This window comes from Geotrypetes seraphini, chromosome 1, assembly GCF_902459505.1.
Source record: "Geotrypetes seraphini chromosome 1, aGeoSer1.1, whole genome shotgun sequence".
Classification (NCBI taxonomy): domain Eukaryota; kingdom Metazoa; phylum Chordata; class Amphibia; order Gymnophiona; family Dermophiidae; genus Geotrypetes; species Geotrypetes seraphini.
The window spans coordinates 29,009,299-29,023,874 of NC_047084.1; the positions used below are offsets into that span (position 1 = coordinate 29,009,299).

The 14,576-nt window shown below is 47.1% G+C and overlaps 1 protein-coding gene across 1 annotated transcript in view; it reads right to left on the reverse strand.

Annotated features, from left to right (window-relative positions):
• POC5 (POC5 centriolar protein) overlaps nt 1–14,576 on the reverse strand; it is a 201,582-nt gene that overhangs the window by 120,842 nt on the left and 66,164 nt on the right. The window contains exons 4-5 of the mRNA XM_033929309.1: nt 13,882–13,998; nt 2,062–2,252 (exon numbers count right to left, since the gene is read on the reverse strand). Of these exons, the coding sequence (XP_033785200.1) occupies nt 2,062–2,252; nt 13,882–13,998 (308 nt within the window). The remainder of the gene's footprint in view (nt 1–2,061; nt 2,253–13,881; nt 13,999–14,576) is intronic.

Consider the following 14,576-nt stretch of genomic DNA (forward strand, 5'->3'; position numbering starts at 1 on the left):
CTTGTTTCAACTTCCTTTTTCCACAAAGGCGGGACTCGTAGAGGGAAGGCCTCGATGTCGGCAGCTTGTCTTGATCACCGCTGCTGACGAGTTGCTGAAGAGAGCCGCGGAGCAGGGGGGTGTTGCCAGGTGCAGGTAGAAGGGAGAGGGCCAGATGCAGGACTCGTGGGTGAGGGAGGAGAAGAGAGAGGGGAGGGAAACAAAAGGAAATATTTCATACTGGGCTGGGCCGGAGTGGAGGGAGGGTAGAAAGATTCTGGCTACAGGGTGCATTAACAAAGGAAAAGGGGGGAAAGCTGAAAATGGAGATAGTGACACAAAGAAGAGAAAGGGTAAGCAGGACCTACTGAATAAGGATAGAGATACAGAGGGGACATGAAGAGGAGGTGAAATAGAGACAGAAGTAATGCTGAAAAAGTGTGTGGGGGGAGATAAAGACATTGAAAGGGCAAATGGTGAACATGGCGTAAAGATAAGGACAGAGACAAATGAAGATTCTGAAAAAGTGGTGAGATAGGGATATAGGTGAGATGGACACAAAGAAGGGTGATGCTGGAAAATAGGTGGAATGGTAATTCTGACAGACACAGAAGGGAAATGCTGGATCAAGGAGAGATGGGGCTCAGGCTGGATGGAATGAGGAGAAATGCCTTGTTGGCCCGGAACTTCCTCTCCTACGTCAGAATTGACGTCAGGGAGCGGAATGCTGGTCAGCGCAACACTTCTGCAGGGAAAGCTTGGGACGGCGGTGGCTTGGGGGCTGTTCCCCGATTGCGGTGGCAGCAAACCGAGTGGCTTGGGGGAGGGCACGGAGACAGAAAGAAGGGGGAACAGGGAGACAGAAAGAAAAAGTTGGGGGAGAGAATGAGGTCTGGAGGAGAGGAAACATACAGGAGGCTGAAAGAAAGGAAGAAAGATTGGATGCACAGTCAGAAGAAGAAAGTGCAACCAGAGACTCATGAAATCACCAAATAGCAAAGGTAGGAAAAATGATTTTATTTTCAATTTAGTGATCCTGTATATAGCATTAAGATAAGAAACAATATATGCAGTGTTAGATTTGTTTTATAATGGTTTTGCGGCTCCAAGTTTTTTTTTCTTTTCGAAAACGGGTCCAAGTGGCTCTTTATGTCTTAAAGGTTGCAGACCCCTGCTCTAGACACTATGCCACCCTTAGGGTTAATACTCAGAAGTGATTTAACTGGTTAGGAAATTTCCTTAACCAGGTAGCAAAAAGGCTTTATCTGGGCATTTACCAGGGTACTGGACTGAATATTGGCTATTACCCAGCCTGGTAGCCAGACATACTCGGATATTCAGCGTTGGAATCTAGGTAAGGTTTGAAGGTAGATATCCAGGTATAAAATGCCATTAGCAGCTGGTGTTTAAAAAATGCAGACTGTCATGGGTTAAATATTGACCAACATATTCATTATGCCCTCTCCCTTCCACAATAATGAACAGCTGAGTTCTAAAAATACAATTTCCATATGCCTGGGACAAGTAGTCTTCTCTGCTACTGAGCAAGTGAAAGCAGCTTTCACTTCAACTTAGGTATAGGAGTAGGAAGTGTTTCCATCAGGAGTATAAGAAAGTAGCTTTGGTCCCTTTTGGAGAAGACTTGGAAGGCAAGATAGACAACTGATTTGCAGGGAAGTGAAAGATTGAAGTACAGGAAAGTCAAAGGGCTGTGGGAATGACTGTAGGAGGAGAGGACTACACTTAGTGAGGGAAGAGGCATCTTTGTTTCCAAGCAGAGCTGGAAGGAAAGTTAGAGGACTAAAGAGGAAAAAATGTGGATAAAAGGAGGGAACATTTGAGAGAACAGTGAGAGAGCCTGAAGGAGAGGGGACACCTGTGGAAGAAAGATGACTGAACCTGGGTGAGATGTGGTGGAAAGTGAGAAGAGAAGGAGGTGCGGTGGGAGGAGAACCCCTATCCCCAACATAGATTGTTTGAAAAGGTAGAAATATATGATGAGGGTAAGCAAATCTGAAGGAATTTTAGAAATACTGAATGAAAATATTTCCATATACTCTAACTAAAGTTTACTCAGTTTACCTTGAGATTGCCACTCCATGAATCAAGCAAGCCCTCCAGCTCAGTTACTTTTTCATGTTGAAGAGGTAATTCAGTTACTTCAGTTTCTTCTATCTGTGCTTGAAAAGTTAAGATGTCTTGAACAGAAGCCTCTTCTGATTCAGCAGGGGAAATTAAATCCATGACAGATTGAAAAAGGTTTTGAGTTGTTTCTGAAAAAAATATATGTATATATATATATATATTTTTAACCTGACTTATATACACTGTACATTCAGGTACTGGTTCTAATAAAAACTTTCTGTACTACTATTTGGGTTTCTGCCAGATACTGTGACCTGTATTGGTCACCACTGGAAACAGGAAACTGGGCTAGATGGACCAGTATGGCTATTCTTATGTCCTTATTTGGTAATAAAAAAGATTTCTAGCATTTTGTTAAGGAATTCTGTACTACTTACAAGGTATTTGTGACCTGGATTGGCCATTGTTAAAGTCAGGTTGCTTGGCCTAATAGATTTCTGCTTTGCTGAAGGTTCATTTAGATATGGGTATTAAGCATTCTGTCTCTGCTATGCCCCTGCACCACCCTGGCCCTAAATGGATATTCCAACAGTGTTTCTATGTTCACATTAGCCCCCTCCTCTGTTCCCTATCCATTTCCAATATATTGTAGTTGAAACGCCTCTTATTAACCTACAAGTAGATTCACTCTGCAGCCACTCAGTAAGTATCTCTTCTACATTTCTCACAGGGAACTCTGTTCATTGGGTACATTTCTCTTTATCTGTACCCTTCTCCTCTAATGGCAACTCCAGACTCAATTCCTTCTATCTTGCTGCACCATATGCCTGAAACAGTCTGCCTGAGTCAGTACGTCAAGCTCAGTCTCTGGCAAACCTAGACTAAAAGCCCACTTTTTCGAGGCTGCTTTTAACTCCTAACAGCTACTCACTTGTAAAGTACCCATATCTGTTTTATCATTCCCTCTGTAAGCAATTCCATAAACCCTAATTTGTCTTGTTTGTCTGTTTTTATTAGCTTATAAGCTCTATTGAGAAGGATGGAGAAATTAGGTTCTTACCTGCTAATTTACTTTCTTTTAGCTTCTCCAGACCAGTAGAGGTTAATCTTTACAAATGGGTATATATCCAATCATGACCAGCAGGTGGAGACTGAAAACAAAACTTTGGGACAGTATATACTATCCTCCCTTCTCTATTTCCCTCAGTCTGCCGAATAGCCAAGCAGAACCAAGAACTGGAAAACAGAAAGAAAACAATACTCCGAACAGGAGTAACAAATAACATACCCAAATGCTGTTGGAAAATGCAGAGGAGAAATACCCGAAGGAAAATGTCCCCACAGCTCGCCAGCTAAGCCAGCCGAACCACAGCCGCTGTTCTTTAATTCTCCCCGGCCCTAGAAAAATACTAGAACCCGCAGCAAAAAACAAAAACTGCCCGCGAAACAGCCCCAACAACAACAACAACAGACAGAGTGGGGACCTCTACTGGTCTGGAGAAGCTAAAAGAAAGTAAATTAGCAGGTAAGAACCTAATTTCTCCTTGTTTAGCACTCTCCAGACCAGTAGAGGTTAATCTTTACAAATGGGACGTACCAAAGCAGTCCCTCTCACGGGCGGGACCCCCGAAGGGCCGATACCAGAACACGCTCACCGAACACCGCGTCCCGACGCGCCTGAACATCTACCCGATAATGTCTAACAAATGAATGCAAGGAGGACCAAACCGCAGCCTTACAAATATCCACCGGAGGCACGAGCGACGACTCAGCCCAAGAAGCCGCCTGACCCCGAGTGGAATGAGCCTTGAGAAACTCCGGAACCGGTTTCTGACTCAGAAGATAAGCGGAAGCAATCGTCTCCTTGATCCAGCGCGCAATAGTAGCCTTAGAAGCGCAAGCCCCCCGACGAGGACCCGCCAGAAGAACAAAGAGATGATCGGAGCTCCGAAATTCCCGGGTCCGCTGCACATAAGCGCGGAGGACCCGACCGACATCCAACTTGCGCAGCTGCCGTTGCTCAGAAGAGCCCTCCCGACTACCCAAGACCGGGAGGACCACCGATTGATTGACATGAAAAGGAGAAACTACTTTCGGCAGAAAAGAAGGAACAGGCCGCAAAACAACCCGCTCCCTCGAAAATTCCAAGAAGGGAGCCCTACAAGAGAAAGCCTGTAGCTCAGAAACCCGCCTAGCGGAAGTAATGGCCACCAAAAAGACCGACTTCAGCGTAAGGTCCTTCAAAGAACAGCCATCCAACGGCTCGAAAGGCGGGCGCACCAAAACCGAGAGAACCAGATTGAGATCCCAAGAGGGAATCGAGGGCCGAATGGGAGGCCTGAGCAACTTGGCCGCCCGAAGAAAGCAAATTACATCAGGAATGGCCGACAAACGCTGACCTGTCACCAGCCCCCGAAAAACCGACAGTGCCGCCAGTTGAACCCGGAGAGAAGACCAAGCCAGGCCTCTATCCAGGCCATCCTGCAAGAACTCTAGAATGTTAGGCAGGGAAGCGCGAAAAGAGACCACTCCCCGCGCCCGGCACCATTCCTCAAAAAGACTCCAAACCCGCACATAAGCCCGAGAGGTAGAAAGCCTCCGGGACCCCAAAAGTGTAGAGATCACCTTATCTGAATATCCCTTCTTACTAAGGCGGCCCCTTTCAAGAGCCAAGCCGTAAGACAAAAGGGAGACGGGTCGAACATGGGAATGGGACCCTGCGTCAGAAGATCGCACACGAGAGGCAGAGGAAGAGGATCCGCCACCAGATGCCTCACCAGATCCGCATACCACGGACGACGAGGCCAATCCGGAGCAACCAAAACCACCAGCCCCGGATGGCGAACAATGCGAAGCAGTACTCTGCCCACTAATGGCCAAGGAGGGAACACATACAACAGCCCCTCCGTTGGCCACGGTTGGACCAGAGCATCCAGACCCTCGGCCAGACCGTCCCTGCGATGACTGAAGAAGCGGGGCACTTTGGCGTTGCCACTTGTGGCCATCAGATCCATCAGGGGCTGCCCCCAAGCCTGCACTATCAACTGAAACGCCACGGCGCCGAGACACCACTCTCCTGGATCCAAGAAGTGACGACTGAGGAAGTCCGCCTGAACATTTTCTACCCCGGTAATGTGAGAGGCCGAGAGGTCCAGAAGATGTGACTCCGCCCAAACCATGAGCCGAGCCGCCTCCTGCGCCACCTGAGTGCTCTTGGTGCCCCCCTGACGATTGACATAAGCCACCGCCGTGGCATTGTCCGACAGGACTCTGACCGACTTGCCCAACAAAAGGGAGTGGAAAGCCAACAGCGCCAGCCGGACCGCTCTGGTCTCCAACACGTTGATCGACCAGGAGGCCTCCTCCGCGGACCAGGTACCCTGAGCTGAGTGACCCAGACACTGAGCCCCCAACCCAGGAGACTCGCATCCGTAAGGAGCACCGTCCACTGCGGAAGATCCAGACCCACCCCCTGAACTAGGTGAGGGGTCTGGAGCCACCAACGCAGACTGCAGCGCGCCAAGCCTCGCAGGGGAACCGGAACATCCATCCCGTGCCTCTGGGGAGACCACCTCCGGAGCAGAGCATACTGGAGAGGACGCATGTGGGCCCGCGCCCACCTCACCACGTCCAGGGACGCCGCCATCGACCCCAAGACCTGGAGGAAATCTCGCGCCCGAGGACACCGGGACGCCAAAAGCAGGCGAATCTGAGATTGCAATTTGCTCACCCGGGCCTCTGGGAAGAAGACCTTCCCCAAGGAGGTGTCGAACAGCACCCCAAGGTACTCCAGACGCTGAGCCGGGACCAACCGGCTCTTGGAAAGGTTGACCACCCAGCCCAGCGACCGGAGAAACTCCACCACCCGAGCCGTAACCCGGGAGCTTTCCTGCAACGACTTTGCCCGAATTAACCAGTCGTCCAGGTAGGGGTGTACCAGGATGCCCTCCGACCGCAAGGCTGCCGCGACGACCACCATCACCTTGGTGAACGTCCGGGGAGCCGTGGCCAGCCCAAAGGGAAGCGCACAGAACTGATAGTGCCGACCCAAGATCGCAAAGCGCAGGAAACGCTGATGAGAGGCCCGAATGGGAACATGTAAGTAGGCCTCCGTCAGATCGAGAGAAGTGAGAAACTCCCCCGGCTGAACCGCCAGAATGACCGACCGCAGAGTTTCCATACGGAAAGAGGGAATCTTGAGAGCCCTGTTGACCCCTTTCAAATCGAGGATGGGCCGAAAAGTCCCCTCCTTCTTGGGCACCACAAAGTAAATGGAGTACCTGCCCGTGCCCCACTCCGGAGGGGGCACTGGAACAACTGCCCTGAGATCTAGCAAGCGCTGAAGGATCTGGCGAAAAGCCTGCGTCTTCCCAGGAGTCTGACATTGAGAAGCGAGGAAAAAGTCCGGCAGAGAGCGGGCGAACTCCAGGGCATAACCGTCCCGCACCACCTCCAGGACCCACTGATCTCGGCCCATTTGGGGAAAAAGTCGCGCAGCCGGGCCCCCACCGGAACCAAAGGGGGCGCCGGCAAGGCGTCATTGTGCAGGACGGGAAGCGGGGGAACCGGCGGAGGGATTCCCTGCCCCCCGAAAGGGCCCCCCGAAAGGGCTGCATGCGCTGGAAGAACCGACCCCGGGAAAACCCCGGAGACTGGAAAGAAGCAGCCCCACGCCCAGGGCGATACTTGCGAAATTCCCGCAAACGCCCCCGGGCCGCACCACCCCAAGACGCAGGGGGGGCACGGTCCTCCGGCAGACGGGGAACTTTCGAGTCCGACAGAGTCTGAATCAACTTATCCAAGTCCTCTCCAAATAAAAACGACCCCCGAAAGGGAAATTTAGTAAACTTAGCTTTGGACGCAGCATCCGCCGCCCAAGCGCGCAGCCACAACACACGCCTCGCGGCCACGCCAAAAGCCATAGACTTAGCCGAGATCCGCACCAAGTCATATAGAGCATCTGAGAGGAATGAGGCAGCCATCTCAATCTTCGCTACCTCCTGATCCACCAGAGACCAGTCATCAGACTCCCGATCCAAGACACGCTCCGCCCACCGAAACACGGCGCGAGCGACCAGTCCCCCACAAATAGCCGCCTGGACCCCAAAGGCAGAGACCTGAAAATTTTGCTTAAGTATGTTCTCCAACTTGCGCTCCTCGGAGTCCTGCAAGGCAGAACCGCCCTCAACAGGCACGGTATGCCGCTTGGAAATTGCCGAGACCACCGCATCAACGACTGGCGAAGCTAACGTAGCCCGATCCCCTTCTGGAATGGGATACAGGCGAGCCATGCTGCGCACTAGCCGAAACGGCGTCTCCGGCGTTTTCCACTGCTCCAGAATAATATCCCGAATATCCTGATGCATAGGAAAAGAGCGGGAAACGGAACGGATCCCCCGTAACAGAGGGTCCCCCACACGCGGAGTCTCCGGCGGCGCGTCCTCAAAACGCAAAACCGAAGAAACCTGTTGAATAAGGTCAGGCAGCTCATCTCTCTGAAAAAGGCGCACCACGGACGCCTCTTCACCGACGAACGGGAAACCCGACAACCCGCCGCCAGCTTCCGTCCCCTCCAGAGGGTCCTGGAATTCCTCAGAAGGGTCCAGGTCCTCCTCCAGACCGACACGTTCCTCCGACCACAAATCCTCGTCCCACGAAACCCGCGGACACTTGGACAAGGGAGGCGGCGGAGGGGACGCCACACCAGACGAGAGAGGCAAAGCCGCAGGGAGCGCGGAGGAAACCCCACCCCCCGAAACCCCCTGGGCGCAACCGGGACCCCCAGACGCCTGAAAATAGGCTCTGCATAAGGAAAAAAATAAATCAGGAGAAAAACCCCCCGAGGGTCCCAAGGGACTCCCTGCCACAGCAGGGGACCCAGCAGAAACCTGCCCCTGCATAGACAAAACAGGGGGAAGGTCACCTGAGGTGGAAGACAAAATGGAGGGGCCAGACAGAGAAGATGGCGACTTTCCCGCCAAAAAAGCTCCCTCCATAGCCTGTAGCGGCTGAGAGACCTGAACAGTCTCAGCCGCTAAAGCAGGCAAGCCGGCATCAGCTGTCAAAAAATCAGCTGAGAGGGAATCCTCAAAAACCCGACCGTCGGCGGCTCGGGGAATCCCTCCGTGGGCGGATGGAGAAGACCGGGCTTCCCCACTGCTCCCTGCCGACTCGCGAGGCACCATCAGCGGGGAGCTCTGGGCGCCTGCAGCCGCTGCCGACAGAGCTCCTCCACTGCACCGGCCTGAACACCGCTTGCACAGGCCGGCCGCGAGTGCCTCGCGTCTGGAGCACAATGAGCACTTTTTCCCTTTAGAAGTGCTCATTGCTCCATACGCGACCTAGCTGTAAAAAAGTGCCGGTTAGTTGAAAAAATACAGTAAAATACAGTTTTCTTAAAGGGAAACAACCCTCCAGACCAGCACTACCTCAGGATTTTTTTTTTTTTTTTTTTTTTTACAGAACAGACTCCACAGGCTCTCGAAGCAATATGCCTTGCTTGATTTAGGGGGCAAGGCTTACTGCTGAGGCTCCTCTAAAAAAATGTGGGGAGGTGGAGGAAGTGGGGGGAGGGACCCCGCTCGAGACCCGCCGGGTTTGACACCCCCGAGGTCGGACGAACCCCCAAACAGGGTCCGCCCAAGCTCCGTCCGGCCAAAAACAGGGACAATAAACCCCCTAAACAAGTTCCAACAGCCCTACCAAGGGAGATGGGTACAGATCACATCAACACCTGCTGGAGTCTGAAAGAAGACTGAGGGAAATAGAGAAGGGAGGATAGTATATACTGTCCCAAAGTTTTGTTTTCAGTCTCCACCTGCTGGTCATGATTGGATATATACCCATTTGTAAAGATTAACCTCTACTGGTCTGGAGAGTGCTAAAGAATGTCTCTTACATGTTTAATGTACAGCACCGTATACATCTGGCAGTGCTATAGAAATGATTTAAGTAGTAGAAGTACTAGTAGTGGATAGCATCGTAGTACTCAGACATGATATTCAGCAGCATTATCTGGTTAAGTGTCCTTGAATATCATGTTGGAACACAGTCAATAAGAATTAACCAGGCAGAAGCCACTCCTACCTGGTTAAATCCCAATAAATATTGACAAGTTTTTTTTGCCTCCTGTTATTTTTTTCTTCCATTGCCTAAGGGTGACATCTGGTGGCCAGAATCAGAGCTCATGATTTCTGAATTTTATAAGAGAGATCTGATACATAGCACCTGACTGAGAAAGGTCAAAGCAATGACTAGATTAAGTATGTTTATGGGGAAGTATGGGATATACAATTGGAAAAAAAAAAAACCCAAACTTGTGTAATTATGAATTAAGACTCATGGTGACAGATTCCAGTCATAGTTCTGAAAGAGCTGAGTACAGAGAAGAAGGAAGAAACTTCCTGGTAAAGAAAAAGCATAGTTACTAACACAATCACTTGCATACAGCTGTATTCTCCAAGGAGAGTAGGATATAAATCCTCACATGTCATCAATGTCATCTGACAGAGCCATACAGGAACTTTTAACCAGCACTGAAGAACAGTTTATGAACCTCTTCCTCCCTGCTGCTTTGTGTGTGACAATGTTAGTCCATTATAAGCTTCATTAGAGTACAATTCCTCACTGAGGTAGGAAAATATGTGAGAAATTATATCTTGCTGTCCTTAGAGAACACCTACTACAGGTAAGTAACTGCATTTTCTCCAAGGACAAGAAGGATACTGAAATCCACAAGTTACCTTCAACAAGAAAAAGGGGATAATAAAGCTAGTGGTACTGCAATAGGTAGATAGACACCCAACTGTTTATGGCAGAAAAAAAAATATATTTTATGAACTTCTTCCCTGCCAAGATAGCCTGAAACTGAAAAGAAAATGAGCCGTCTTTTAGAATGAGATGTACAGTGTCAGCATCTATGAGACAAACTTGGTTCTTTTTGTTACATAGAGTGTTTTGGACCCCTGTTCGTTTACAAAAACTAGATAGTTCTAAGTCCAATAAATGATGGCACTGTAATCTGGAACCTGGGACATTAGATCATCTACTTTATTATTGTCCCTATATTAAGATATTTTGGAATTCAATCTGGTCTCAAGTAAACTCATTATTGGAAAATCGTGTTGCACTTTCTTACGATACAGTGTTATTTGGCATGATGATGAGAAAAAAAGAATCAAATATCATCATATAACAACAAGCTTTTATTAGTTATGACAAGGGTTGCCATCCAACATATAACCAATAATTGGAAAAATCACAGAAACCTTAGTTACACATTTTGGTGGAATTCATTATGCCATATATTTAAAATGGAACGAGCAATAGCAGTACAAAGAGGGACATATACTAACTTTATAAAAATATGGGGCCCATTGGCAAAATATTGTGGTGAATAGTCATCAATTCTTCTCTTTTCCTTTTCTTTTTTAGCACATTAAAGGAGGGAGGGACTTGGGAATAATTTTACATAATGTTATAATATGCTATATAATATGTGTATATTCCTATTGAAAATGTGATAAAGGATGGGTGGTTAGGGGGGGTTATTGCATCACTAGATTTTTATGTGGTAGATATTAATGTGCTATTGTGGAATAATTTGTATAATATATTTTTTTGTGCACTTGCTGTTCAATTTGAAAACGAATAAAGAATTAAAAAAAAAAAAAAAGAAAAGAAAATGAGCCTAATGGGGATGAAGTTGAATTCTAAATCTCAAATAAATTCTGGAGGACTATCACATCAGAAGTCCTGTTCTCTCCTCTGAAGGGACACTACCTTGTAGTGGTGGAGGGGCTTGTGTGTTCAAATGACTTGGAGGGCTATGCAGTAGGGCCACACATATCAGTCAGGTCTCTGAGAATAAACCAGACAAAGACTGTCCCAAACATACCTAAAGAAAGATTTATCCCCTTTCTTAATGTTCCGTGCTAGATTCTCTTCTACTCGGAGCTTGGCCTCTCTGACTGCTTTTTTGACAGCTTTAGACCTGTCCAGATAGTCTTCTTTCGCCTCTCGCTTTCCTAAGTGTTTGTAGGCAATAAACGCTTTTTTCTTCTCTTTTGACGAGATCTGAAATTTCAGTACTGAACCACTGGGGTCTTTTGTTTCTCCGACTTTTGCTTACTGTTTTTATATAGCGACTTGTTGCTTCATGCAGGGTGGATTTCATAGTTGACCACATAGCCTCCACATTGTTTGTTTTTGCTTGGTTGTGCAGCTCCCGATGGACAAACGCTCCCATGCTGTCGAAGTCTGTGCCTCTAAAGTTGAGGACCCTTGTCGCTGTGTTTGATCTAGGGAACCCTTTCTTGAGGTTAAGCCATATCATGTTATGGTCACTGGAGGCCAGCGTATCACCCACAGAGACCTCAGAGACGCTGTCTCCGTTGGTGAGTACCAGGTCCAGTAACGCCTGGTCTCTAGTGGGCTCCAATACCAGTTGTTTGAGTCGAGCACTCTTTATAGAGGATAATATTCTTTTGCTGCCACATGTAGTCGCAGAGAGTGTGTTCCAATCTGCATCAGGCATGTTGAAGTCCCCTAACAGTACTGTGTCTCCACGCAAAGTGATGTTCTCTATGTCATAGATTAATTCCATATCTTTGTCTTCTTGTTGTCTTGGAGGTCTATATACCACACCAAGGTACAGGCATTTATCGTTCCCTCTGGCCAGGTTTACCCAGAGGGATTCCCCGGTGTATCTAACATCCGTGATTCTGGTAGTTTTGATATTTTCCTTAATGTATAGTGCTACCCCTCCTCCTAACTTGCCCTCTCTGTCACGACGAAGTAGGTTGTAGCCTGGTATAACCATATCCCACCCGTGCGAGTCCATGAACCAGGTCTCGGATATTGCCACGACGTCCAGGTCGGCGTTCATTATTTCAGTTTCCAGTTCTAGAATTTTATTGCCCAAGCTGTGTGCATTAATATACATAGCCCTCCATACCTGTGAAGAGAGTACCTTCCGAGCTGGTGTGACTCCTAAATTTTGTATAGCATGGGTACTTACCTTGTACTCAGAAGTATAAAGAGTATGTTGGATTTTCTCGAGGCACTCTCAAGGACTCGACTCCTTGCATTACTACTGAGTGCTCAGGCTGGCCTGCAGGAAGCAGGATTGAGGCAGGAGTTAATTTGGCAAGCATGTTACCAAACTCCTGATGCAGAATAACTTCCAACATACTCTGCAAAGAGGGCACCGAGACCACTGGAGCTGGTACAATTGGTGTGGCTATAGACTCCGAGGAAGATGACCTCAAGGAAGAGTGTTGCCTCGATTTTGAGACACATGTCCTGGAGATCCTCGGACTCACTGGACCCACTGGTTCTAGAGGTGGTATGTCAATAAGGATTGGCTTTAGAAATCGTTCCTGATGAAGACACCAAAGATAACGGTGCCCCAGGAGAAGAGTTAGCTGAGCTCCCCGAAGACGAAGACTTCCTCATCGAGGAAGGTTTAATCGAGGTCGAAGTTGAAGATTTTGACCCCGGAGAAAACTGTGCTGGAGTCGAGGTTGGGCAGGAATGGGATTCAAGCTCTTAGGCAAAGGCCAATCCATTTCTGGACTCGACGATTTCAATTGGTAAGTGTAGCACAGCAGGCGCCTGACTCCAAATGTGGTCAGGCTACACTTTGTAACCCTGTTACTGGCCGGGACTGGAATGAAACACAGGTGCAGCAAAATCAAAACCCACAGGCTAAAACTGCGAGTAGGCCCCACCATGACACAAAGAAAATAAGAAAAAAACTAATTTTTTTTTTTTAATGAAAAGCGCAAATAAACACAGTGACCCTGTAAATAAAATACATGAGCCGCAGTGAAAGAAGGCACAAGTAAAACTAAGTCTAGCGCAGAGTGTCGAAACGAGTGGCTTGTCGGCTCCACGGAAAACTGAGAGCTGAGAAGACGAGCGCCCTACGTCGGGCGGGAAGGCACTCGTGCATGCGCAGTGTGGCAGTCGCAAACTTTCTAAAAGTTTTACAAGCAAGTCTGTTTGCAAGGCTGTCTGCATCGGGGCTCCGTGGATGACGTCACCCACATGTGAGAATATGCTACCTGCTTGTCCTGGGATAATGGATATAATCCTGTTGCATCGGGAGCACATTTTAAAGCTGGCTGTGGGCCTTCTTTTGGGACATCTTACCCAGAAAATCAGCTGCAGTAAAATCAAACACCAAATGGGTGTTAAGACTTAATGAAGCTTAGACCAAACCAATGAAAAAAAATAAAGGAAACTTTTAAGCAACTGAAAAAAAAAACCTAACTGGAGGCAACTACTGGAAAGTGAACCACATTACAGCAATAGAACTTACTCAAAATTTTCACTTCTATCCCTAACAATTCAGCTGCACAGAAAATGAAAGACTAATCTTGTCCTGCATAAAAGTGTAAAAGTCACGTATGTGCAGTTTAGTGCTCTCAAAAACTTTGTTCTTCAGTTCTGGAGAACAGTTTTCAGGCAGGAGAGGATGACATCACTCATGTGGGAATATTTCAATATCCTACTTGTCTTCAGAGAAATATCCTACCTCCATCCTTCAAAAAACGGACCATAAGTTTTTTCAAGGTAAATAAGATATTTCTCATAGGCATTTGCTTTTCAATTCCTTGTATTTCTTCTATAATGTGTACAATTTGTCTATATTATCATTCTCCTCAGGTACAGCATTGCATTCTATTTATATATATACACATACTCTGAAGGTACATATTTATTTATATTACGTCAACATATTACGTACAAAGCCTAAATATGTTCCTTTATTTTATAATTAGAGCAGAATGAAAAAAACTGAGAATGCCAAACCTTCATTCCCTTCTGCGGCTGAAGAACTTGATGCAGCTATACCATCTGCTATTGCACTGGTCCTTAGATCTCTAACTGAAGTCTCAAGTAGGTTATCCTCTGGTACTTTACTTATTTCTGTTATTAATGCAGAACAATAAAAAACAATCTTAGAAACTAGGCATGCATGATAGCAAAAATGATAGTTCTGGGACTAAGATAATATAATGCTAATATACTCTATATATCAATATCAGAATAGCCACAATGCTGTGGAAATCCATGTAGGGAATCTAGAATTCAATTTATTAGGCAGGGATGAGGTACAGCACAAGAGTGGTCAGCAGGTGTAAAGTTGATATGTAAACATTCGCTTCCTAACTTTTTAGTTGAGACCTGTTTTTCTATATTTTAGTACTTATGAAACAAGGTATCAGATTGATAGCACTGGAAACCAAAAAGTCCTCTGTTTATTCAGAAAACATGGTTAAGCATTGTCGCATATGAAGCAAAAAAACAAAACCAAACTGCAGAAAAATGTACAAGGTGCAGGAATTTATTCAATAAAAGTCATAAATCTAATCTAATCTAATCTTTGGTTTATATATTGAGTCATCTCCCAGTGGAGCTTGACTCGGTTCACATATAATTAAGACTAGAGTACATAGCAGAAAACATAGGAGAAGGAAGTACTAATTAAAAACTAAAGTACATAA